The sequence below is a fragment of the Symsagittifera roscoffensis genome, chromosome 1, assembly GCF_963678635.1.
Source record: "Symsagittifera roscoffensis chromosome 1, txSymRosc1.1, whole genome shotgun sequence".
In the NCBI taxonomy this organism is placed as follows: domain Eukaryota; kingdom Metazoa; phylum Xenacoelomorpha; order Acoela; family Convolutidae; genus Symsagittifera; species Symsagittifera roscoffensis.
Window position 1 is genome coordinate 18,321,072 of NC_087062.1, and position 15,552 is coordinate 18,336,623.

Here is a 15,552-nt window from a genome sequence, read left to right on the forward strand (position 1 = left end):
GACTTCTAGTTCTCACTCTATTTTTCTGTAGCGGAATCAAACAAAACCCAGGCCCACATAACTGTAGTATCTGTCACAGTAAATTTACCCCTAATCGATACAGTGTCTGGTGCCACTTTGGAGGGTGGATACACTTAAAATGCTCCACACTTGAAAATATCAATTAGTGGTCACACAGTTTTTACTGTGGGAATTGTGCCTTCTGCAAAATAAACCCATCTACTACAACTAAATGCAAATGGCCTTAGACCAAAATTAGATAACATCATCCACCACATGGCTACAACAGACACAAAGGTTGCAGCAATCCAATAAACTTTACTTACAAATGAACTCAAGCCCCCTAATGGATACCAAATCGTCGCACAAAACTCACCCACCAGTCACGGCAAAGGAGGCGGACTAGCATTTATTATTAAGGACGACATAAAATATCAGACACTAAAATTATCACATAACGACCCCCACATAGAACAAGCAATCAATCAAATTTGTTACCAGCACGTCATCCTTAACAATCTTAAACATCTATATACCACCACATTCAAGCTGTAGTCCTGGATACACCGCGTCAATCCAACACCTGCTAACCACTACAGATGCATTAAAATTAGGTGTGATGTAAACGCACATAACGCTCTGTGGTTCTCCAAACTACAACCTGACTCGCGTGGTCTGAAAACTGCAGATGAAATAGACGCGTCTGATTTTGTTGCTGTAAACGAACACATACTCTCAAGGAAAACAAACAACACAGTAAGTTCACCTGACATTAGCTTTAAAACATAAAATATTGGTCAATCCTTTTTGCGATGCGCAACGACAGTATTTATCTGTTGTTCATTCTACAGCAGTTGATGCTTCTGCATTTTATTGCCATAATAAAAACTATGGGAGATTGTTAACTTAGTTAAATGAGCTCACTCACGTTAATTGTTTATACGTACTGATATATTTTCCAATTATCGATGTTGGCTTGAACTAATTGAAATTTGTCATTTTAATCGTTTACACACCTCTCAATCAAAGGTTGAATGTTCCGAGGCCCACTATGAGCAAAGCTCGTTGCTTTAGTGTGAGGCAACATTAGCCAGCCAAAAAAGGGGAAAAATGCGTTCAGTTCTTAAGCACGGACCCAACAGCTGTTCTCCGGATAGAGCTGAACAGTTCATATGCTGGCCCTTTCGCTTGTGGATCAATCGTCGTAACATAACTATTAAAACAACAGAGATAACTTCTCAAATCAAGCGGCGCTCGCGAATCATTACAAGACTTGCCAATAAGAAAAAAGGGACTATTGTCTAAGTTGCAAAAAGAATCTCCCAAGGGACCGAAAAACGTGTAGAGGGACAATGATACTGAAAATACGAAGAAGCAATGGTAGCCCGGAGGGTAAGAGTTCAAGGGCCCAATGCGAGAATTGCCGAACCTTCATTAAAAAAATCATATCGAGACACAGAAACGATTGCCTTTAAAGACGGGTGATGAGGTCTCCACAGTGGACGTAAATAGCCACGAGACGAGGAAGATGGTTCCAGACAAGGCCGCCTTTTCGTGGTGGAACCAACACCAGCTGACAGTTGGTGCAAATGGCCGTTCAGCGGACCTCAAAACCCGCCGGACAAAAAACCCTCCTTCGTGCACGAAGAGAGGTCCATCCCCAGTCCGTGAGAACATCTGAGCACGTTCAACCTGTCGATTCCACGACACTCAACAGTCACAGCGCTCAATGAGCTATCAACTGTAATCGCAGACGGCTTCAATCAACGAAAACCCGCTGCCCGTACTGTTCTCGTTGCATTAGACCTCTCGAAAGCTTTCGATACTGTGTGTCACGCTACCCTCCTCAAGCTGATTAACGATTCCACGCTTCCAGGAGCACTTGTACGCTGGTTAGCCACGTACCTGCACGGTAGACAGGCCCGCACACTGTTCAGAGACACGGTGTCAAGCAGTCGTATTGTCAGATTTGGAGTTCCACAAGGATCGGTTGTGGCTCCTACGCTGTTCAATTTCTACGTGGCAGATGCTCCAATGCCTCCACCGACAATTTTCTTAGTATCCTATGCTGACGACTTCACAGTTTTCGCCCTTGGGACCGACATAGAGACACTAAGCAAAGACATCAACAGCTACCTGACGACGCTCTGCAATTTTCTAGACTCTAGAGATTTGGAGGTTTCAACACCGAAATGTTCCGTCACGCTCTTCACGCCCAGCACCAAAGAACACAAAATCACACCAGACGTGAAGATCAACGGGAAAGCCCTCATTCTACTAGGCGTCACCTTCGATACAGCCCTGACATTCGGCCCACACTGCAAACTAGCCGCAGCTAGAGGAAGGAGCAGAGTGAATATCTTGAAAGCGCTGGCAGGAACTACCTGGGGACAGAGCAAGGAAACCCTCATAGTAGCCTACCAAGCCTTCATCAGGCCCGTCTTAGAGTACGCATCACCAGTCTGGACTCCGATCGCTGCACAGACCCACGTAGAAACGCTGCAGAAAGTCCACAAAACTCAGCCCTAAGAGTGGCCACAGGATGCACCACGATGACCGCTATCCAGCACCTGCACGACGAGACGAAAATTCTACCTGTCAGGCGGCATATCCGTATGAAAGCAGTCCAGCACCAGCTAGCCCATCATCTCGAAGGACACCCTGGCAACAGGCTGCTAGACCGACCGGAACCGCCCAGAAACATGAAGGAAACGCTCTTCAGCAGGTACGAGAGGTACATCACTGCACTCCTCGAAACATCCGATTCAGAAGAAGACGACGACACGCACGTTACCGAAGCGGACTACAGAGGGCTCCTCAAAAAAGTGCACACAAATGAGGTCAAAGACGCCCTAGACAACCGGGACAACAACAAAGTGCTCGACGAACCAGCCCCCAAACTGAGCAAGGATGAATTACGACTGCCGAGAGGTACTAGACGGACCCTTGCCCAGTTACGGAGCGGTTACTCCCCATTCCTACAAAGCTACCTACACAGACTAGATGAATCAACCCCAGAAACATGCCCACAGTGCAACTCAGAAACCCACACAACGGGTCACCTATTCAGGTGCAGCGCAAACCCGACTACAATCACCCCCCACGCACTCTGGGAAAACCCGGTCGAAGCAGCTGCTTTCCTGCAACTCGATACAGAAGAAGCCACAAATGAGGGACAAGAGGAGGGCCAAACTACGGGCACCTAGGCAACAACAACAACAGACGAGGAAAGATAAAACAATACATGAATAAAATCAATTCTGTAGATATTTACAAAAATAACAAGGCCACTTTTTAGTGGGAGAAGTGTCAATAAAGGAGTGCCACTTGAAGAAGTGTCATGAAGAAGTTTCGGAGAATCGTCAATTATATCACGTTGAAATCTATAAATTTCAAGAATATTTTATGATGAACACTTTTTCCAACTAGCCCCACTGGACTAATAGGTAGTTTTTTTAAATTCCGCTGGGATATCTTAAAATTACAATCCACTTTCGAGCCCAAAAGACTTTCACACTTTTTCGCGGCATTTCAGCTTTCTTAGTTGGAAAGAATAATTTGCCTTCCTTTTCCTTTTAGCAAATTAATTTGGATTGAATCTAAAAAAATCAAAATTCCAACTACCAAAGGTCGAATGAAACATGAGCAAATTTAAGCCGTTTTGAATAAAAATGGAAAAAATCTTCACGGCCTATATGTCTTCACTACGTTCATTGACACACGATAAATCTATATTTTCAACAAGCATTTGCAACTTCATCTACCCGCTATAAGACTATTGGTTTACTTCATCTTCAAATGAACAGCTTACAAATTGATTACATGTCAGCACCAAATATGTTCCAAAATTGATAGCCGATAAGCCATAACTATGTCGACTAGGGAGTCAGTGCATTGGGTCCGAACACCACAGTGGTTTCTATATCAATTGAAACAATATCGAGCGTGTCAGAAGATATACGACAATTGATGAATCACAACACGGACATCACGTACTTTTATCTAACCCTCCCACCCTAAATCCACCCCTGTGCTGACATTTGGATCCAAACTGTTTACACTCCACGGTTTTCTATTTAAAAAAAATGCTTACCAAATGCTTTCACATTCAAGAATTGCGCGAAATGACTCCTTAGGGAACAGTAATGAACCCACTGCCTCGAATACGCTCTTTCACGCACTGTCATTGTCATTATGTACACATTTGAGCCAAAGACGTTCAAATGATCCAATATCTCTCTAGGAAAATTGTATCTTTCTATGTTCAAATTCCACCTGAACTCCTGAGGAACTTCAATCACTTCGTGTCGGAGTCTCACGCACTCAGCGATAAAGCGCGAAATCGGAATAACTGCCACATGGTACATCTTCAATCAACTTTGGAGCAAAATCCAATAATCACATTTCAACGACTCGAAACCATCAAACAAACCTTAAACTAGTATCAAAACATAACCTACATAAAAAGATTACTTTAGAGGAGCAGTTTACAATTTTAAGTATTAAAAATTCATCGCTACACTATACAATGCAAATAATTCATCTACGACACAGATAACTAAACCGTTAGCAAGCAAAAGCCAATCAGACCAAAACTGGTATTGTACTGATAATAACGTTCAGAAAAAAATTAGAGCCCAAGCGGTATCACAAAATCGATAAATCAGACTCATGAAACAACAACCTATATAAAACTTATTATTTGCGATCAGGATAAAACATCAGGTCAATGCCAATTAATGTTGAACCACAAGACACGAAACTTCAAGACAATTACCGCACACAGTGCTGATTTGAATTATCCGGACAAAACAATTAGAACTTGTAATTTCGAACCCACGTTTCTGAAAATAGGCTCACTTTAGACAACAAAAATGATAGAGACAAATCATGCTTTGAAATTTTAAGCAGCTTTATTATGATAATTAGCATAAGTGTTGTGACAGACTTATTAAAAAGATATGGTAATGTTGCATCTTGAATGGAAGTTCTCAATGGAGAGATTTTAGAGCAAGATACTTGAATGAAGTACCAAACATTCTAACAATCTCAGAAAAATCTGTTGAATACTGATTCACAAGGACTGTCTCTATCCTCTCCCAATTTCTATATTCTGTCCCTGCACGGTGGAAAAAGTCGACACGTATATGATTTCGCTCCACCTTCTGGTCAATACGAAATCATTGCACTTTTTATTGGCGGAAACAATCTTTTTGTCGGCAATCAGCCATCTATTGCATCACCTGAAGATAGTGCACATCAGCTCTCTGAACTTGGGCAGCATCTGCTAACTCTTACGGAGAAGTGTCCATTATAGATATTCCTTTGCGACATAATCAATCAGATCGAAGCAAAACGGTCAAGGAACTTCTTCAATTGAAAAAAGCTGAGTGGAAACTTAGAGACACCTCGCATTAAATTTACAAACGAGAGCACTTGAACAAAGTGGATCTTGACAATTTTGCACTTGACGGTATAGAGAGTATTCTGAAGAAAAAGATTTTACACAAAAAATTAAGTTCTGAAGTAGATCGTGCTGGTCATTTGTAAGACATCGAGTGAGAAATCGAGTGAAATTGAGCTGTTTGTCGTCGTTACTCTGTTGCCCACTAAAATCACATCTGTGAGCCGCCGGTGCTTCTTTAAGCTCAACGAGTCTGAAGTTTTTGTTTTGATTTTTCATTTTTTGAGAGCTAGCTGCCAGTGCCTTATAATAATGTACTAGCGAACTCTTTCGATTGATTTCAATTGATAATACTTTCGTCTGTTTTTATTATTTTTTAATTTTTTGTGACTAGCTGTGATAGAATCATTAAGTAAAGTCTAAAGATATCCCATCAACTAAATGAAAAATGCAATAGAAGTTTTCAGATCATCAGAAACGCCAGCTATAACAGGGTCCCTCCAAATTTACGTTTCCAATATCAAACTGAAATCGAAAAAAAAAACAAGAAAAAAGGTTCAACGACACCCCGCTAAACAGTATCCTCGACGGAGACGAGTTCTCCGTAATGGTCCAAAAAGCAGTTGACAAATCCCTAAAAACGATCACTCCTCAAACAGTAGAGCCAGTAAAGTCAAGGTTAGAAGACACTATCAAGAGCCTTATATATATCGCGGTAGTTGGTATGAAAACAGAGCTGAGAAACGAAATGAAGGCGAACCTGGAACTCAAACAACGTTGAAAACGCTGTCAGAGAAATGCTTGAGCCATATAACGGAAGAGAAAACGAGCGAACTATTGGGCTGCAAGAATCAACAAATCACAAGGAAGACAATCGGCAAGTGCATACTTTTTTGGTTCTGATTGTCTTTACTGAACAAATCTCAATGAAGACAATCATAACCAAAAAAATGATTGATCTAGCTGAAGTAATAGGAACGAATATAAATGAAACAGGTATCTCAATTGTGCAACGACTGCCAGCTCGCAAGCAATAAACAAGGTCAACTAACGCCCGATTTTTGAGACGAAAAGTAAGAATTGCTCTTCTGAAGAAAAAGAAAACTCAAAAACAACGAGGCGCACAAGCACGTCAGTTTTTGAAAGGTTCCCTAAAGACCTGAATGTTTCCCGCGTAAAGATCTTCAATATGATGAAAACTGACCAGAACTTGGAAAATGCCTGGACAAAAGAAGGACCAATTTGCTACAGAAGGAAAGAAGACTCAAGAGTGCATTCAATCGAAGGTTTATATGAAGGTGGCCAGCAATTAAAATATCATCTAAATGATGTCGAGTATTGTTTTGAAATCAATTAAAAAAACTGCGCAGATTGCTTCTGAAATATTATACAGTAATGTGTTACTTGGGCAAGATCTCTAGTAAAACATTACTAACAATTTAGCGTAAAAACTAACAGTAAAACACTTTAGTGAAGAGTTAGAAGCGCTTGTATACAGTCTTGAGTCATCACCAAATATAATAGCGGTAAAAGAAGATTGGTTAGATAAGGACGACAATGTATCCTCATATACTATAGCAGCGTATAATTATGTTTCAAAACCACGACCAACTCGAGGAGGAGGTGTTCTGTTGCTAATGGGTAATAATGAAATCAAAACTATACAGGAAAAAGAAACATGTATAAGCGAAAATTTAATGTTAGATTTTAGAATATAAGGCAAACCCTACGATATAAAATCCACTTAGAAGTGAACTCCACCTAGAATTGGATATACAATCTACCTAGGAGTAAAAAAAATGCAACAAAGATACTGAAAAAGTGAATAAAAGATATAAAAAATTCTCTGCAACTTTTATCAAAGTTCTGGATAATTTTGCTCCCATGATGGAATACCGTCAAAAAAGTAAGAATTATTATTTTTACAATAATGGTACATCCAAAATCCCGTCCAAATATTCTACAATAAAAGACACAGTAAACCTTCTCTGACTCTATTATTCTATATTTTACTCCTACTGTTTATCATAACGTGTGCATAAATGTGCCTAATTGATGTGTCTCTATTCAATGCCTATTTGACTCTATTATTCTACTCCGACTGCTTATAACTTGTTTGACGTATCCTGTGCATAGCCATGCCTATTTGACGTGTCTGTCGCAGCAGTTGGGCTAATTTCTTAAGGACCATGATAATTAACTATCATGTGCTCCAAAATTAAAATTTAACGAGCCAAATAGTATTAAGTCATAACTTTTGATACGATTAATCTTTACTTATTTCCCATTGATGTTCAGAAGTTCTAGGGCACTATCCGGCAGCCAAATGATAACTTTCGTGTCCCCTGTGGCTCAATTTTCACTTATTAATGTGCATTTGATTGAAGTGTGTTCAGATCAGATCAGAGAAATTATCTCTTTCTTTCTTTCTTTATGATTTGACTGGTAATTATGTTTGAAATTATTTCGCAAATTTTCACCCCAAAAAACCATCAGTTTTTGATTTTTTAACTCGTCAAAAAACACGCCAGAACCACCAGGTCAATTTTCGAAAAAACTATGTCAAAGAAAGCCTATGAGGTAATCTAACAAAGTTAAAAATTGTTTTCAAATAAGAAAATAGGTATGTTATATAGTAAACACAGAGGCAAAGTTGCACATCGCATACACAAGCAAAAATATGATCGACAACGCTACTGGGAAAAACACTACTGAGTCGCTACTGAGTCTACAAAATTTCCTAAGTGACGCACGCCAATTACGAGTCTACAGAATTGCTCAGTGACGCAAGCCAATTATGACGCATTAGCAGTACCAGGCAATTTGAAAAGAAATTTACCAACTAACATGCCTCAGTATATATTGAGCGGACGCATTTTCACTAATATACGAAAAAGTTCATTAAAAACATGCGACCCTGCTGAGGTTCGAACCCTCTTGTTTTGCTGCTGGTCTCCTTCCCTACCTCTACGCTACAGCACCATAACACTTTGAAGCTAAAATGCTATTTGTAATATGATAGTGTGTGTTAATATCCTTAGCATTTGCTGTACTTAGCCGCTGGTTTTTGATCTTATGTATATACTGCAATAAAAAAGCACTTTCAAAAAGAGCACGAATATTTTCTACTTAGGTTGGAAAAAAAAGTGAGACCATAATATCACACAAGCTTTGCTTGTAAAAAAGAGTTTTTAGCTTCAAACTATGCTAGCAATTTTTGTGAGTAGTTTTGACACAAAATTGGTATTACAGTTTACAACGGCGTCAAAGAAAACTAAATCAAAGCTTCTTTGCAATCAATGTTTTTGAGCCCGATTTCTTTTCTGATCAAGAACTGGGAAAAAAAATTGAAATCAATGATAATGAAGTAGTCTTGATTGGTGATAATTTCACAAGTTTTTTACAGAAATAAATAAGCAGATCAATCACTTTGACAATAAATTAGTAAGTAGATAAACTTTTACGACCAAGTTTTTTCCAAACTGCCTCAAAATCGCTCAAGTAGTCATTTTGCGTGAAGGGAAAATAAAAAAACCGTTGAACTATAGACCAATATCTCTTTTGCCAGTCATTGGCAAAACTGCAGAATGAGCTACTTACGATAAAAATAACTATGATAGAACTTATGATAGAGCTACTTATGAACATTTTTATGCCAAATCAGCATGGCTTTCGTAGTAGACGTGGTACATTGATGTCATACTTGAGTTGAAGAGGCCAACAAAAAGTGAGATATTCAATCTCAAAATACTGGTAAAAGGTTATATTTCCTTAAGTAATTCATTGAGGATCTAACTCCGGAGGAAAACTAGTAGAGAATCGTGCCCAAAGATATACACTGCACAAAAATTCTCACTTCGGTCAGAACATTGTCGTTTAAAAATTTCAGGCAGATTATCGACGCAAAAATCCGAGATCCCTACTTCAGAGATTCAAATACTAAAAGTAAAAACGTGCGAAGACGATTTTGGAAGTACGATGCTGGTTGCTCAAGGAAATATCTGTTGAACTGTGTGCTTTTAATGAATGGTTATTGGATTATGAAGAGGGGAGCCAAGTACAGAATGGCATTGGGGATAAACGCCAGTTGGGCTCAGAAGCCACAGAAAGCTGTTCATGCAGCTCCATAAATTGCTGCCTCTCAAGTTAATTATTCAGTGACGCCAAACGTGCCTTTAGAAACATGTTAGGGTTCAACTGCCAAAAACGGATTCGTAAAATGCAACTCGGAGGTTCGCTGTTCCCCAGGCCTCAACTTTGGGACTTCTTGTGTTCATCGTTTATATAAACACGCAGGCGAAGCCGAGCTTGTTACCACTTGCGATACAATACAAAACAGCCACAAAATTGAATAAAAAATAATTAAAAAAATCAAAAATGCCGAAACCTATCAAAACAAATAAAAAAGTATCAAAAACTCCCACTAAGACAATAGAAGGTAAAAATAGAATCAGAAGAAAACTTACCAAGCTGTAACCAAGCCCAAAAGACCTGAGAGGAAACCAGTTAAGCCGAAAAAATTCACACTGAGGCGAAGCTGAGCTCAGCACCACATGCGATACAAAAGAAGAAAGCCGCTAAATTGAAAAAAATTCGAAAATATCGAAAAAAAACTAGATAGATCGATACGGCTAGTTTTGGAACACAAAATAGGCACAACAATTGAATGAGAAAGTAACATAGAAAGACAAGTTATCAAGCGGTAACAAAGCCGAAAATACCTTAGCAGACACCCTCAAACAACCAAACAAACAAACACACACACACACACACACACACACACACACAAACTTCTTTCACGCGTTAAATGAAACAATATGCGGCCACTATGCCGATATAATACTGGCCAAAACCTATTAAGCCGGAAAAAAAGGAAAATAAAAAAACAAAGTCGAAAAAACGAAGAAAAAAAAACAGACTAATAAAAAGTTATTAAGTCCCCCTCACCTTCGAAACACAGACACGCACAGGTATTTTTTCAACCACCAAAAGGCGCAAAAATTGGCCATTGAACCAATATAAAATAGGCCGAAAAACATCGTTGTCATGAAAAACTTGAGCTATAACTTCTATTGAGATTTTTAGCATTTTGTGCAATCCAGAGGTGAGCCTAAGAAATATGTATCCCTTGAAACTACTCGAAATTAGTCCACTAAGCGATATAAAATAGGCCGAAGCCTATTAAACCGAAAAAAGGAACAAAAAAAAATAATAAAATTTTAACAAATCGATTTAGAAAAATCACAACTAACTAGGATATTTAAAAAACAAACTGAACCATGCGTAATATTTGCAACCGAGAGTGGGAGAGGAGTAGGATCTGCAAAGAGGACGGAGAGGTCAAGGAGGCCAGAAGCGACTCCTGTGGAAAAAGTGGTTTACGGGAAAAAAAGTCCCCGATTGCAATACCCTTGCTTATCGCAAGGGTAAAAAAAAATTCTTAAAAAAATACCCCCATTCCCCTCAAAACACACAAAAACTTTTTTCGCTCATCATACAACGAAATATGAGGTCAATGAGCCGATATTAAATCGGCCCAACCTAATCAACCCGAGAAAAAAAAATGAAATTTGAAAAAGACTTAAAAACTAATAAAAACTTGTCAAAGCCCTACCCACTTCAAAACACTCACACAAGCACGCATTTTTTTCACTCGGTAAAGGACAAAATATGAGAACAATCAACCGATATAAAAAGAAGCCGAGATTTATTAAACCGAGAACAAAAAAACATGATATTTAATCAAACACTTAAGAACTGATAAGATGTTGTTTAAGTCCGATCCCCTTCAATACATACACATACGTACACACTTTTGTTTATTTAAGGACGCAATATGATGCAAATAAGCTGATATAATATAGGCCGAAACATATTTAACTGATAAAAAAAAGGTTAACGAATGAAATTTAAAAAAAAGTTAGTAAAATTAAAACCAAACTAAAAAGCAAACTTCGAATGGTACAGATATTAAAAATGCTAATTTGCTAAGATATGTCTGTTGCAGTTTCCAGCAGAGACGACAACTGCAGTTCAAAGTGCAAACTCGACTAGGTTTAGGATTCGAATTGGCGACCTACTGCAATCAAGAGATTTTGATTCTCACGCACTAGCCACTCAGCCACGCAAGCTTAACAACCGACAAGCGCTAGTCACGAATACAGCAGCTACATATGCTAACCAATTGCCAATGCAATTCAGCAAAAGTGGCACCAAATACAAATAGACTCAATTTTGCAACAAGTAATAATTTAACAAACTGAAGACATCATCCACACTAACTTTATATGTAACAAATCGCAAAGCATAAAACCACATTATGTATAATTATGCACTTCAAAAAATTGCGAGATATATTGAGTTAGAAAATTTCTGAAATAGAGTTTTCATGATTATTACGTTGTTGGAAACAAATCACTTTTTTCGGTTCATTTGATGAATTAAAAACGCATCAACTGTGTTAACTTATTACTATTTGAATGTCAAAGCACATGCTATCAAAAAGATGTAAAGGTGCTCCAAAATTGGTACCAACATTTGCGACTTAGGTTAGAAAAAAAAGAAGGTTCTTTATAATACACTCGCTTCGCAAGTGTATTGAGCGACGAAATCACTAGCAAAATAAATACCCAGAAAAACAAAAAAATGCATTGAAATCTGGCCTTGAAAAAATCAAAGTCACTAGGTGAATATATTATTTGAGCCTAGTAAAGATTTAGAGGTTCAAATAAGTTATCTCAACTCAGCTTTTTACAGAAATTGAACATGTAAATATTTCTTAGAACGCGTCGAAATTTGGATTAATGTGTCGCTCTCAAATCAGTCGTTAAGCTATCTTCAGTGTGGTATTAAAAACATCTCTAGAAAACAATTATTTTGATTAACTTTCCACTAAAATGAGCGACCTAAATTGTAGAAGTAATTTTTCTGACCGTAAAACACTTTGATTTGAAGGTTTCATTTAAACACGTTTTTTTCCGGGTTTCAAAATACGTTTTTTCAATTTTTTTGGCTGTCAAAAATTTAAGTTGGCTGCGCTTTATTTCACATAAGGCATTAGGTTTGTTCTCAACTTTTCTCTATATAAAAGGTGGAGCCACCAGTTTTTGGGAACGCATTTTGATCTTATAATTTCACCATTTTAAAATTTTTGTGTTTGATCAAATAGCTTATTAACAATTCTTTGACAGCTTCCCTCTTTGAAGGATAAAACAGATGGCAATTCTCATTCAATTCGGCAATTTCTCCTTTCGCGTACCACAATGTAGATTCGGGATCTTGTTGCGCTGAAATCCCATAATCATCGATTGACTTCTCAGTGCGTTCTTCAAATAACTGCACAATCGAAACTATTTCGTACTTTTCCTCAGTTATAATGATATCTTCAGATCCTAGCTTCCGAATAGTGCTCATTAACTTCAAAGCCTTGCGCACAATTTTTAACATTGATGAACTGTCAGTTAAAACTTCAACTAACTTGTATTTTTCGTTGATCATCAAAGCTAATTTGACCTTCGTTCGTCCAATGCAAATGTAACTGAACTGTAGAGAGGTTACTAGGTCAATGTTTTTCAAGCTTCGCAATTCCGTTTTAAAGAGCTCTGCTTTATCTATCCAAGCGAATCGGTTATTTTCCATCGAGACTAATTTTTTCTTTATGTCAATGAGCTGCAGAGTTAGTGAAATATTAACTTCAAATGTATCTCGCTTTTTATTTTTTGTCTGTTGATTCATAGCTTCCAACGGATTCGCTATGAAAAGATTTTGCGTGTCTTCAGCAATCATTTCCGATACATAATTGTTCAGCAGTCGCATAGCCATTTCACCATTATGGTAGTAAAGCTGCAGAAACTTTGCATATGCGGCCTCCTTGCCCAGAAAGGGATCTGACGCTAAAAAAAAGACAAAAACTCATGAATGTCCTTGAGAAAATTTCATTTCTTTATGTCCCTTTTCAGATCAATCGATCAACTTGAATCGATTCCTGCCGATGAGCATCCTTCAGTACTTTTGCAGAAAATTGAATTCAATGTTCCGGTGAGCAAAAGAAGCGCAACAAAGAAAACGTTGGCAGTTGGTCGAACAGAGGCGAAGTGCTTGCCAGTAGATCGTATTCTGGTTTTAGACCCGTTGAAAAACCAAATTTATCTTCGCCCGTGCTTGAGTCTCGAAGACACGAGAAAAAAACTCGCAAAAATTGAGATAACTTACCAAAGAACTCAACCGGAGTATTATTTGCAGGATATGTGAACGTGTATCCACTTATCATTGCTCCTATTCTGCATTTTGGCATTCGTTTTCTATCCAAAGACGCAAGCTCTGGCATGTCATCAGTTAAATTCAACTTTTCCACTGCTACTGAGGGATAGCATTGCAGTTCGAGTAGCCATTCTGGCAGTGATTCTGATGTGTCACTGCGTCTAGTCCGTGGTTCCAGATCGAAGAACTCCTGAAGAGTCAAGGATCCAGGCAGTCTTAAGTCTTGAAACGGCCCTGGAAAAGATCGTACTTCTCTAAACTATTGTCTGAAACTGCTGCTTCTAATCAAGCGCACTATTAAGTTTTCTAGGAAAAGAGACTTGAAGACTTATTTGTTTTCACGGTTGGGTTTATCTCCGCTGCGCTTACATTCGGCAGAAAAGATTAAGCGTACGTGATCATCGTTCGCAACTTTACCGCAAGTTATGATTTATTGCTTGTTCCGAATTGTCGGCTCACGCATTTTTACAAGTTATTCGTTGCTTGTTGAGTCGATTATAAGCAGAATTTTCATCACTGCCGGTCTTCATTGAGGGTTTATAAGGCAACTTATGCACGAACAACCCTAAACCGTTCGCTGAGATGATACGAGATGGCCTAAACTTAGTTTGCTAGATTTGCATAACGCAACAACACTAACCATAGCCGTAATTGCATGCTCGATTCAAAACCACAGCCGATCTTTTTCTTACTTTGTCTTTCAGTCGTTGAAGCCCTTTGATTCGTAGTTTCAGAAACCCGACATCCAAAATTTGCCCTAATTCATCCAAGTCAGTAGCTGCTTTCAGTATTTCAATTTGTTTTTCAGTCGCCATCTATCTGAAACGCAGAAAAATTTAAAGAAAAATTAATGATATATCGCACGCAACTATTCAGTGTCACATTTACAGTTACTTACATTAGATGAGATACTATTGGAATCTATGCAATCTGAAATCATTAGAAACATTTTAAAGCGAAGCTCAACTTCTCAAACAATCAACAAAACGACAAAATGGGGTCTAAACAAAGTGGCGAAGCGGAGCTTCGAATCACTTGAGATACAAAAATGAATGAATATGATTACGAGCAAATGAAAAGACAAAAATAGCTTAAAAAATGCGAAAAAGAAAAAATTCGTGGAACGAAAATGCCTGCTTTATTAGAAATTTTACAAAAGCTTTCAAAATGCTAACAAAAACCCGAACCTTTATGCGCGACCTAAGCTGACAAAATCTCCGCTTACGCGTATAATTGTCCCAAATTGGCAATTTTTAAACCCCCATAACTTTACCAAAAATGATCACAGGTGAAATATCTTTCTAAATTTAAGCTCACGGCAACAATACGTTTTGAATGATATTTTAAAAATCCCGTCAAATATGGCTAGTTAAAAAGTCGAAATTTGTCTGAAAAAAACACCCCGAGCAAAAATATTCCGTTACTTTCGTTACGAAAGTCGGAACAATAATAGTCTGTGTTACCATCCTTAATATTCGCTGTAATTAATAGCTGGTTATTGATCAAAATGAACACTTTCAAAATGAACACACTTTATCGCAACAATATTTGCGATTTAGGTTGGAAAAAAAAGATAGTTCATAGTATAACACAAGCTTAGCTTGCGTAAATAAATTTTAAAAAAAATTTTTTTAAATAGCAAAAAAAAGGCAAAACTTTTTAGAACTCCATTACTTGCCCAAAACCGGAAAACACTGAAATAAATGCATGAGCAAAAACGCCTAAATTTTAAGCAAAATTGGTACTGCGGCAACTAAGCCAACAAAAAAAGCAGACAAACAGAAGTCCGACAAAGATTTTTGGACGCGCGGACAATTTTCCGCTCAGAAAAAAAACACGTCCTGAGAGGATTCGAAATATTGACCTTTGTTTTTAAAGGCAGGTGCATT

General features: G+C 38.1%; 1 protein-coding gene across 5 annotated transcripts in view; it reads right to left on the reverse strand.

Moving 5' to 3' along the window:
- The window catches only part of LOC134839395 (adenosine deaminase domain-containing protein 1-like), a 136,558-nt gene that overhangs the window by 37,316 nt on the left and 83,690 nt on the right, over nucleotides 1-15,552 (reverse strand). For 2 of the 5 annotated variants that reach the window (XM_063854941.1, XM_063854932.1), the window contains exons 2-4: nucleotides 14,562-14,590; nucleotides 14,304-14,482; nucleotides 13,616-13,897 (exon numbers count right to left, since the gene is read on the reverse strand). The exons of 1 other annotated variant lie outside the window; for it this stretch is intronic. In XM_063854941.1, the coding sequence (XP_063711011.1) occupies nucleotides 13,616-13,897; nucleotides 14,304-14,478 (457 nt within the window). In that variant the 5' untranslated portion in view covers nucleotides 14,479-14,482; nucleotides 14,562-14,590. Of the gene's footprint in view, nucleotides 1-4,093; nucleotides 4,436-13,615; nucleotides 13,898-14,303; nucleotides 14,483-14,561; nucleotides 14,591-15,552 lie in introns of those variants that run through there. 2 more of the 5 variants (XM_063854964.1, XM_063854948.1) reach the window with 2 other exon arrangements.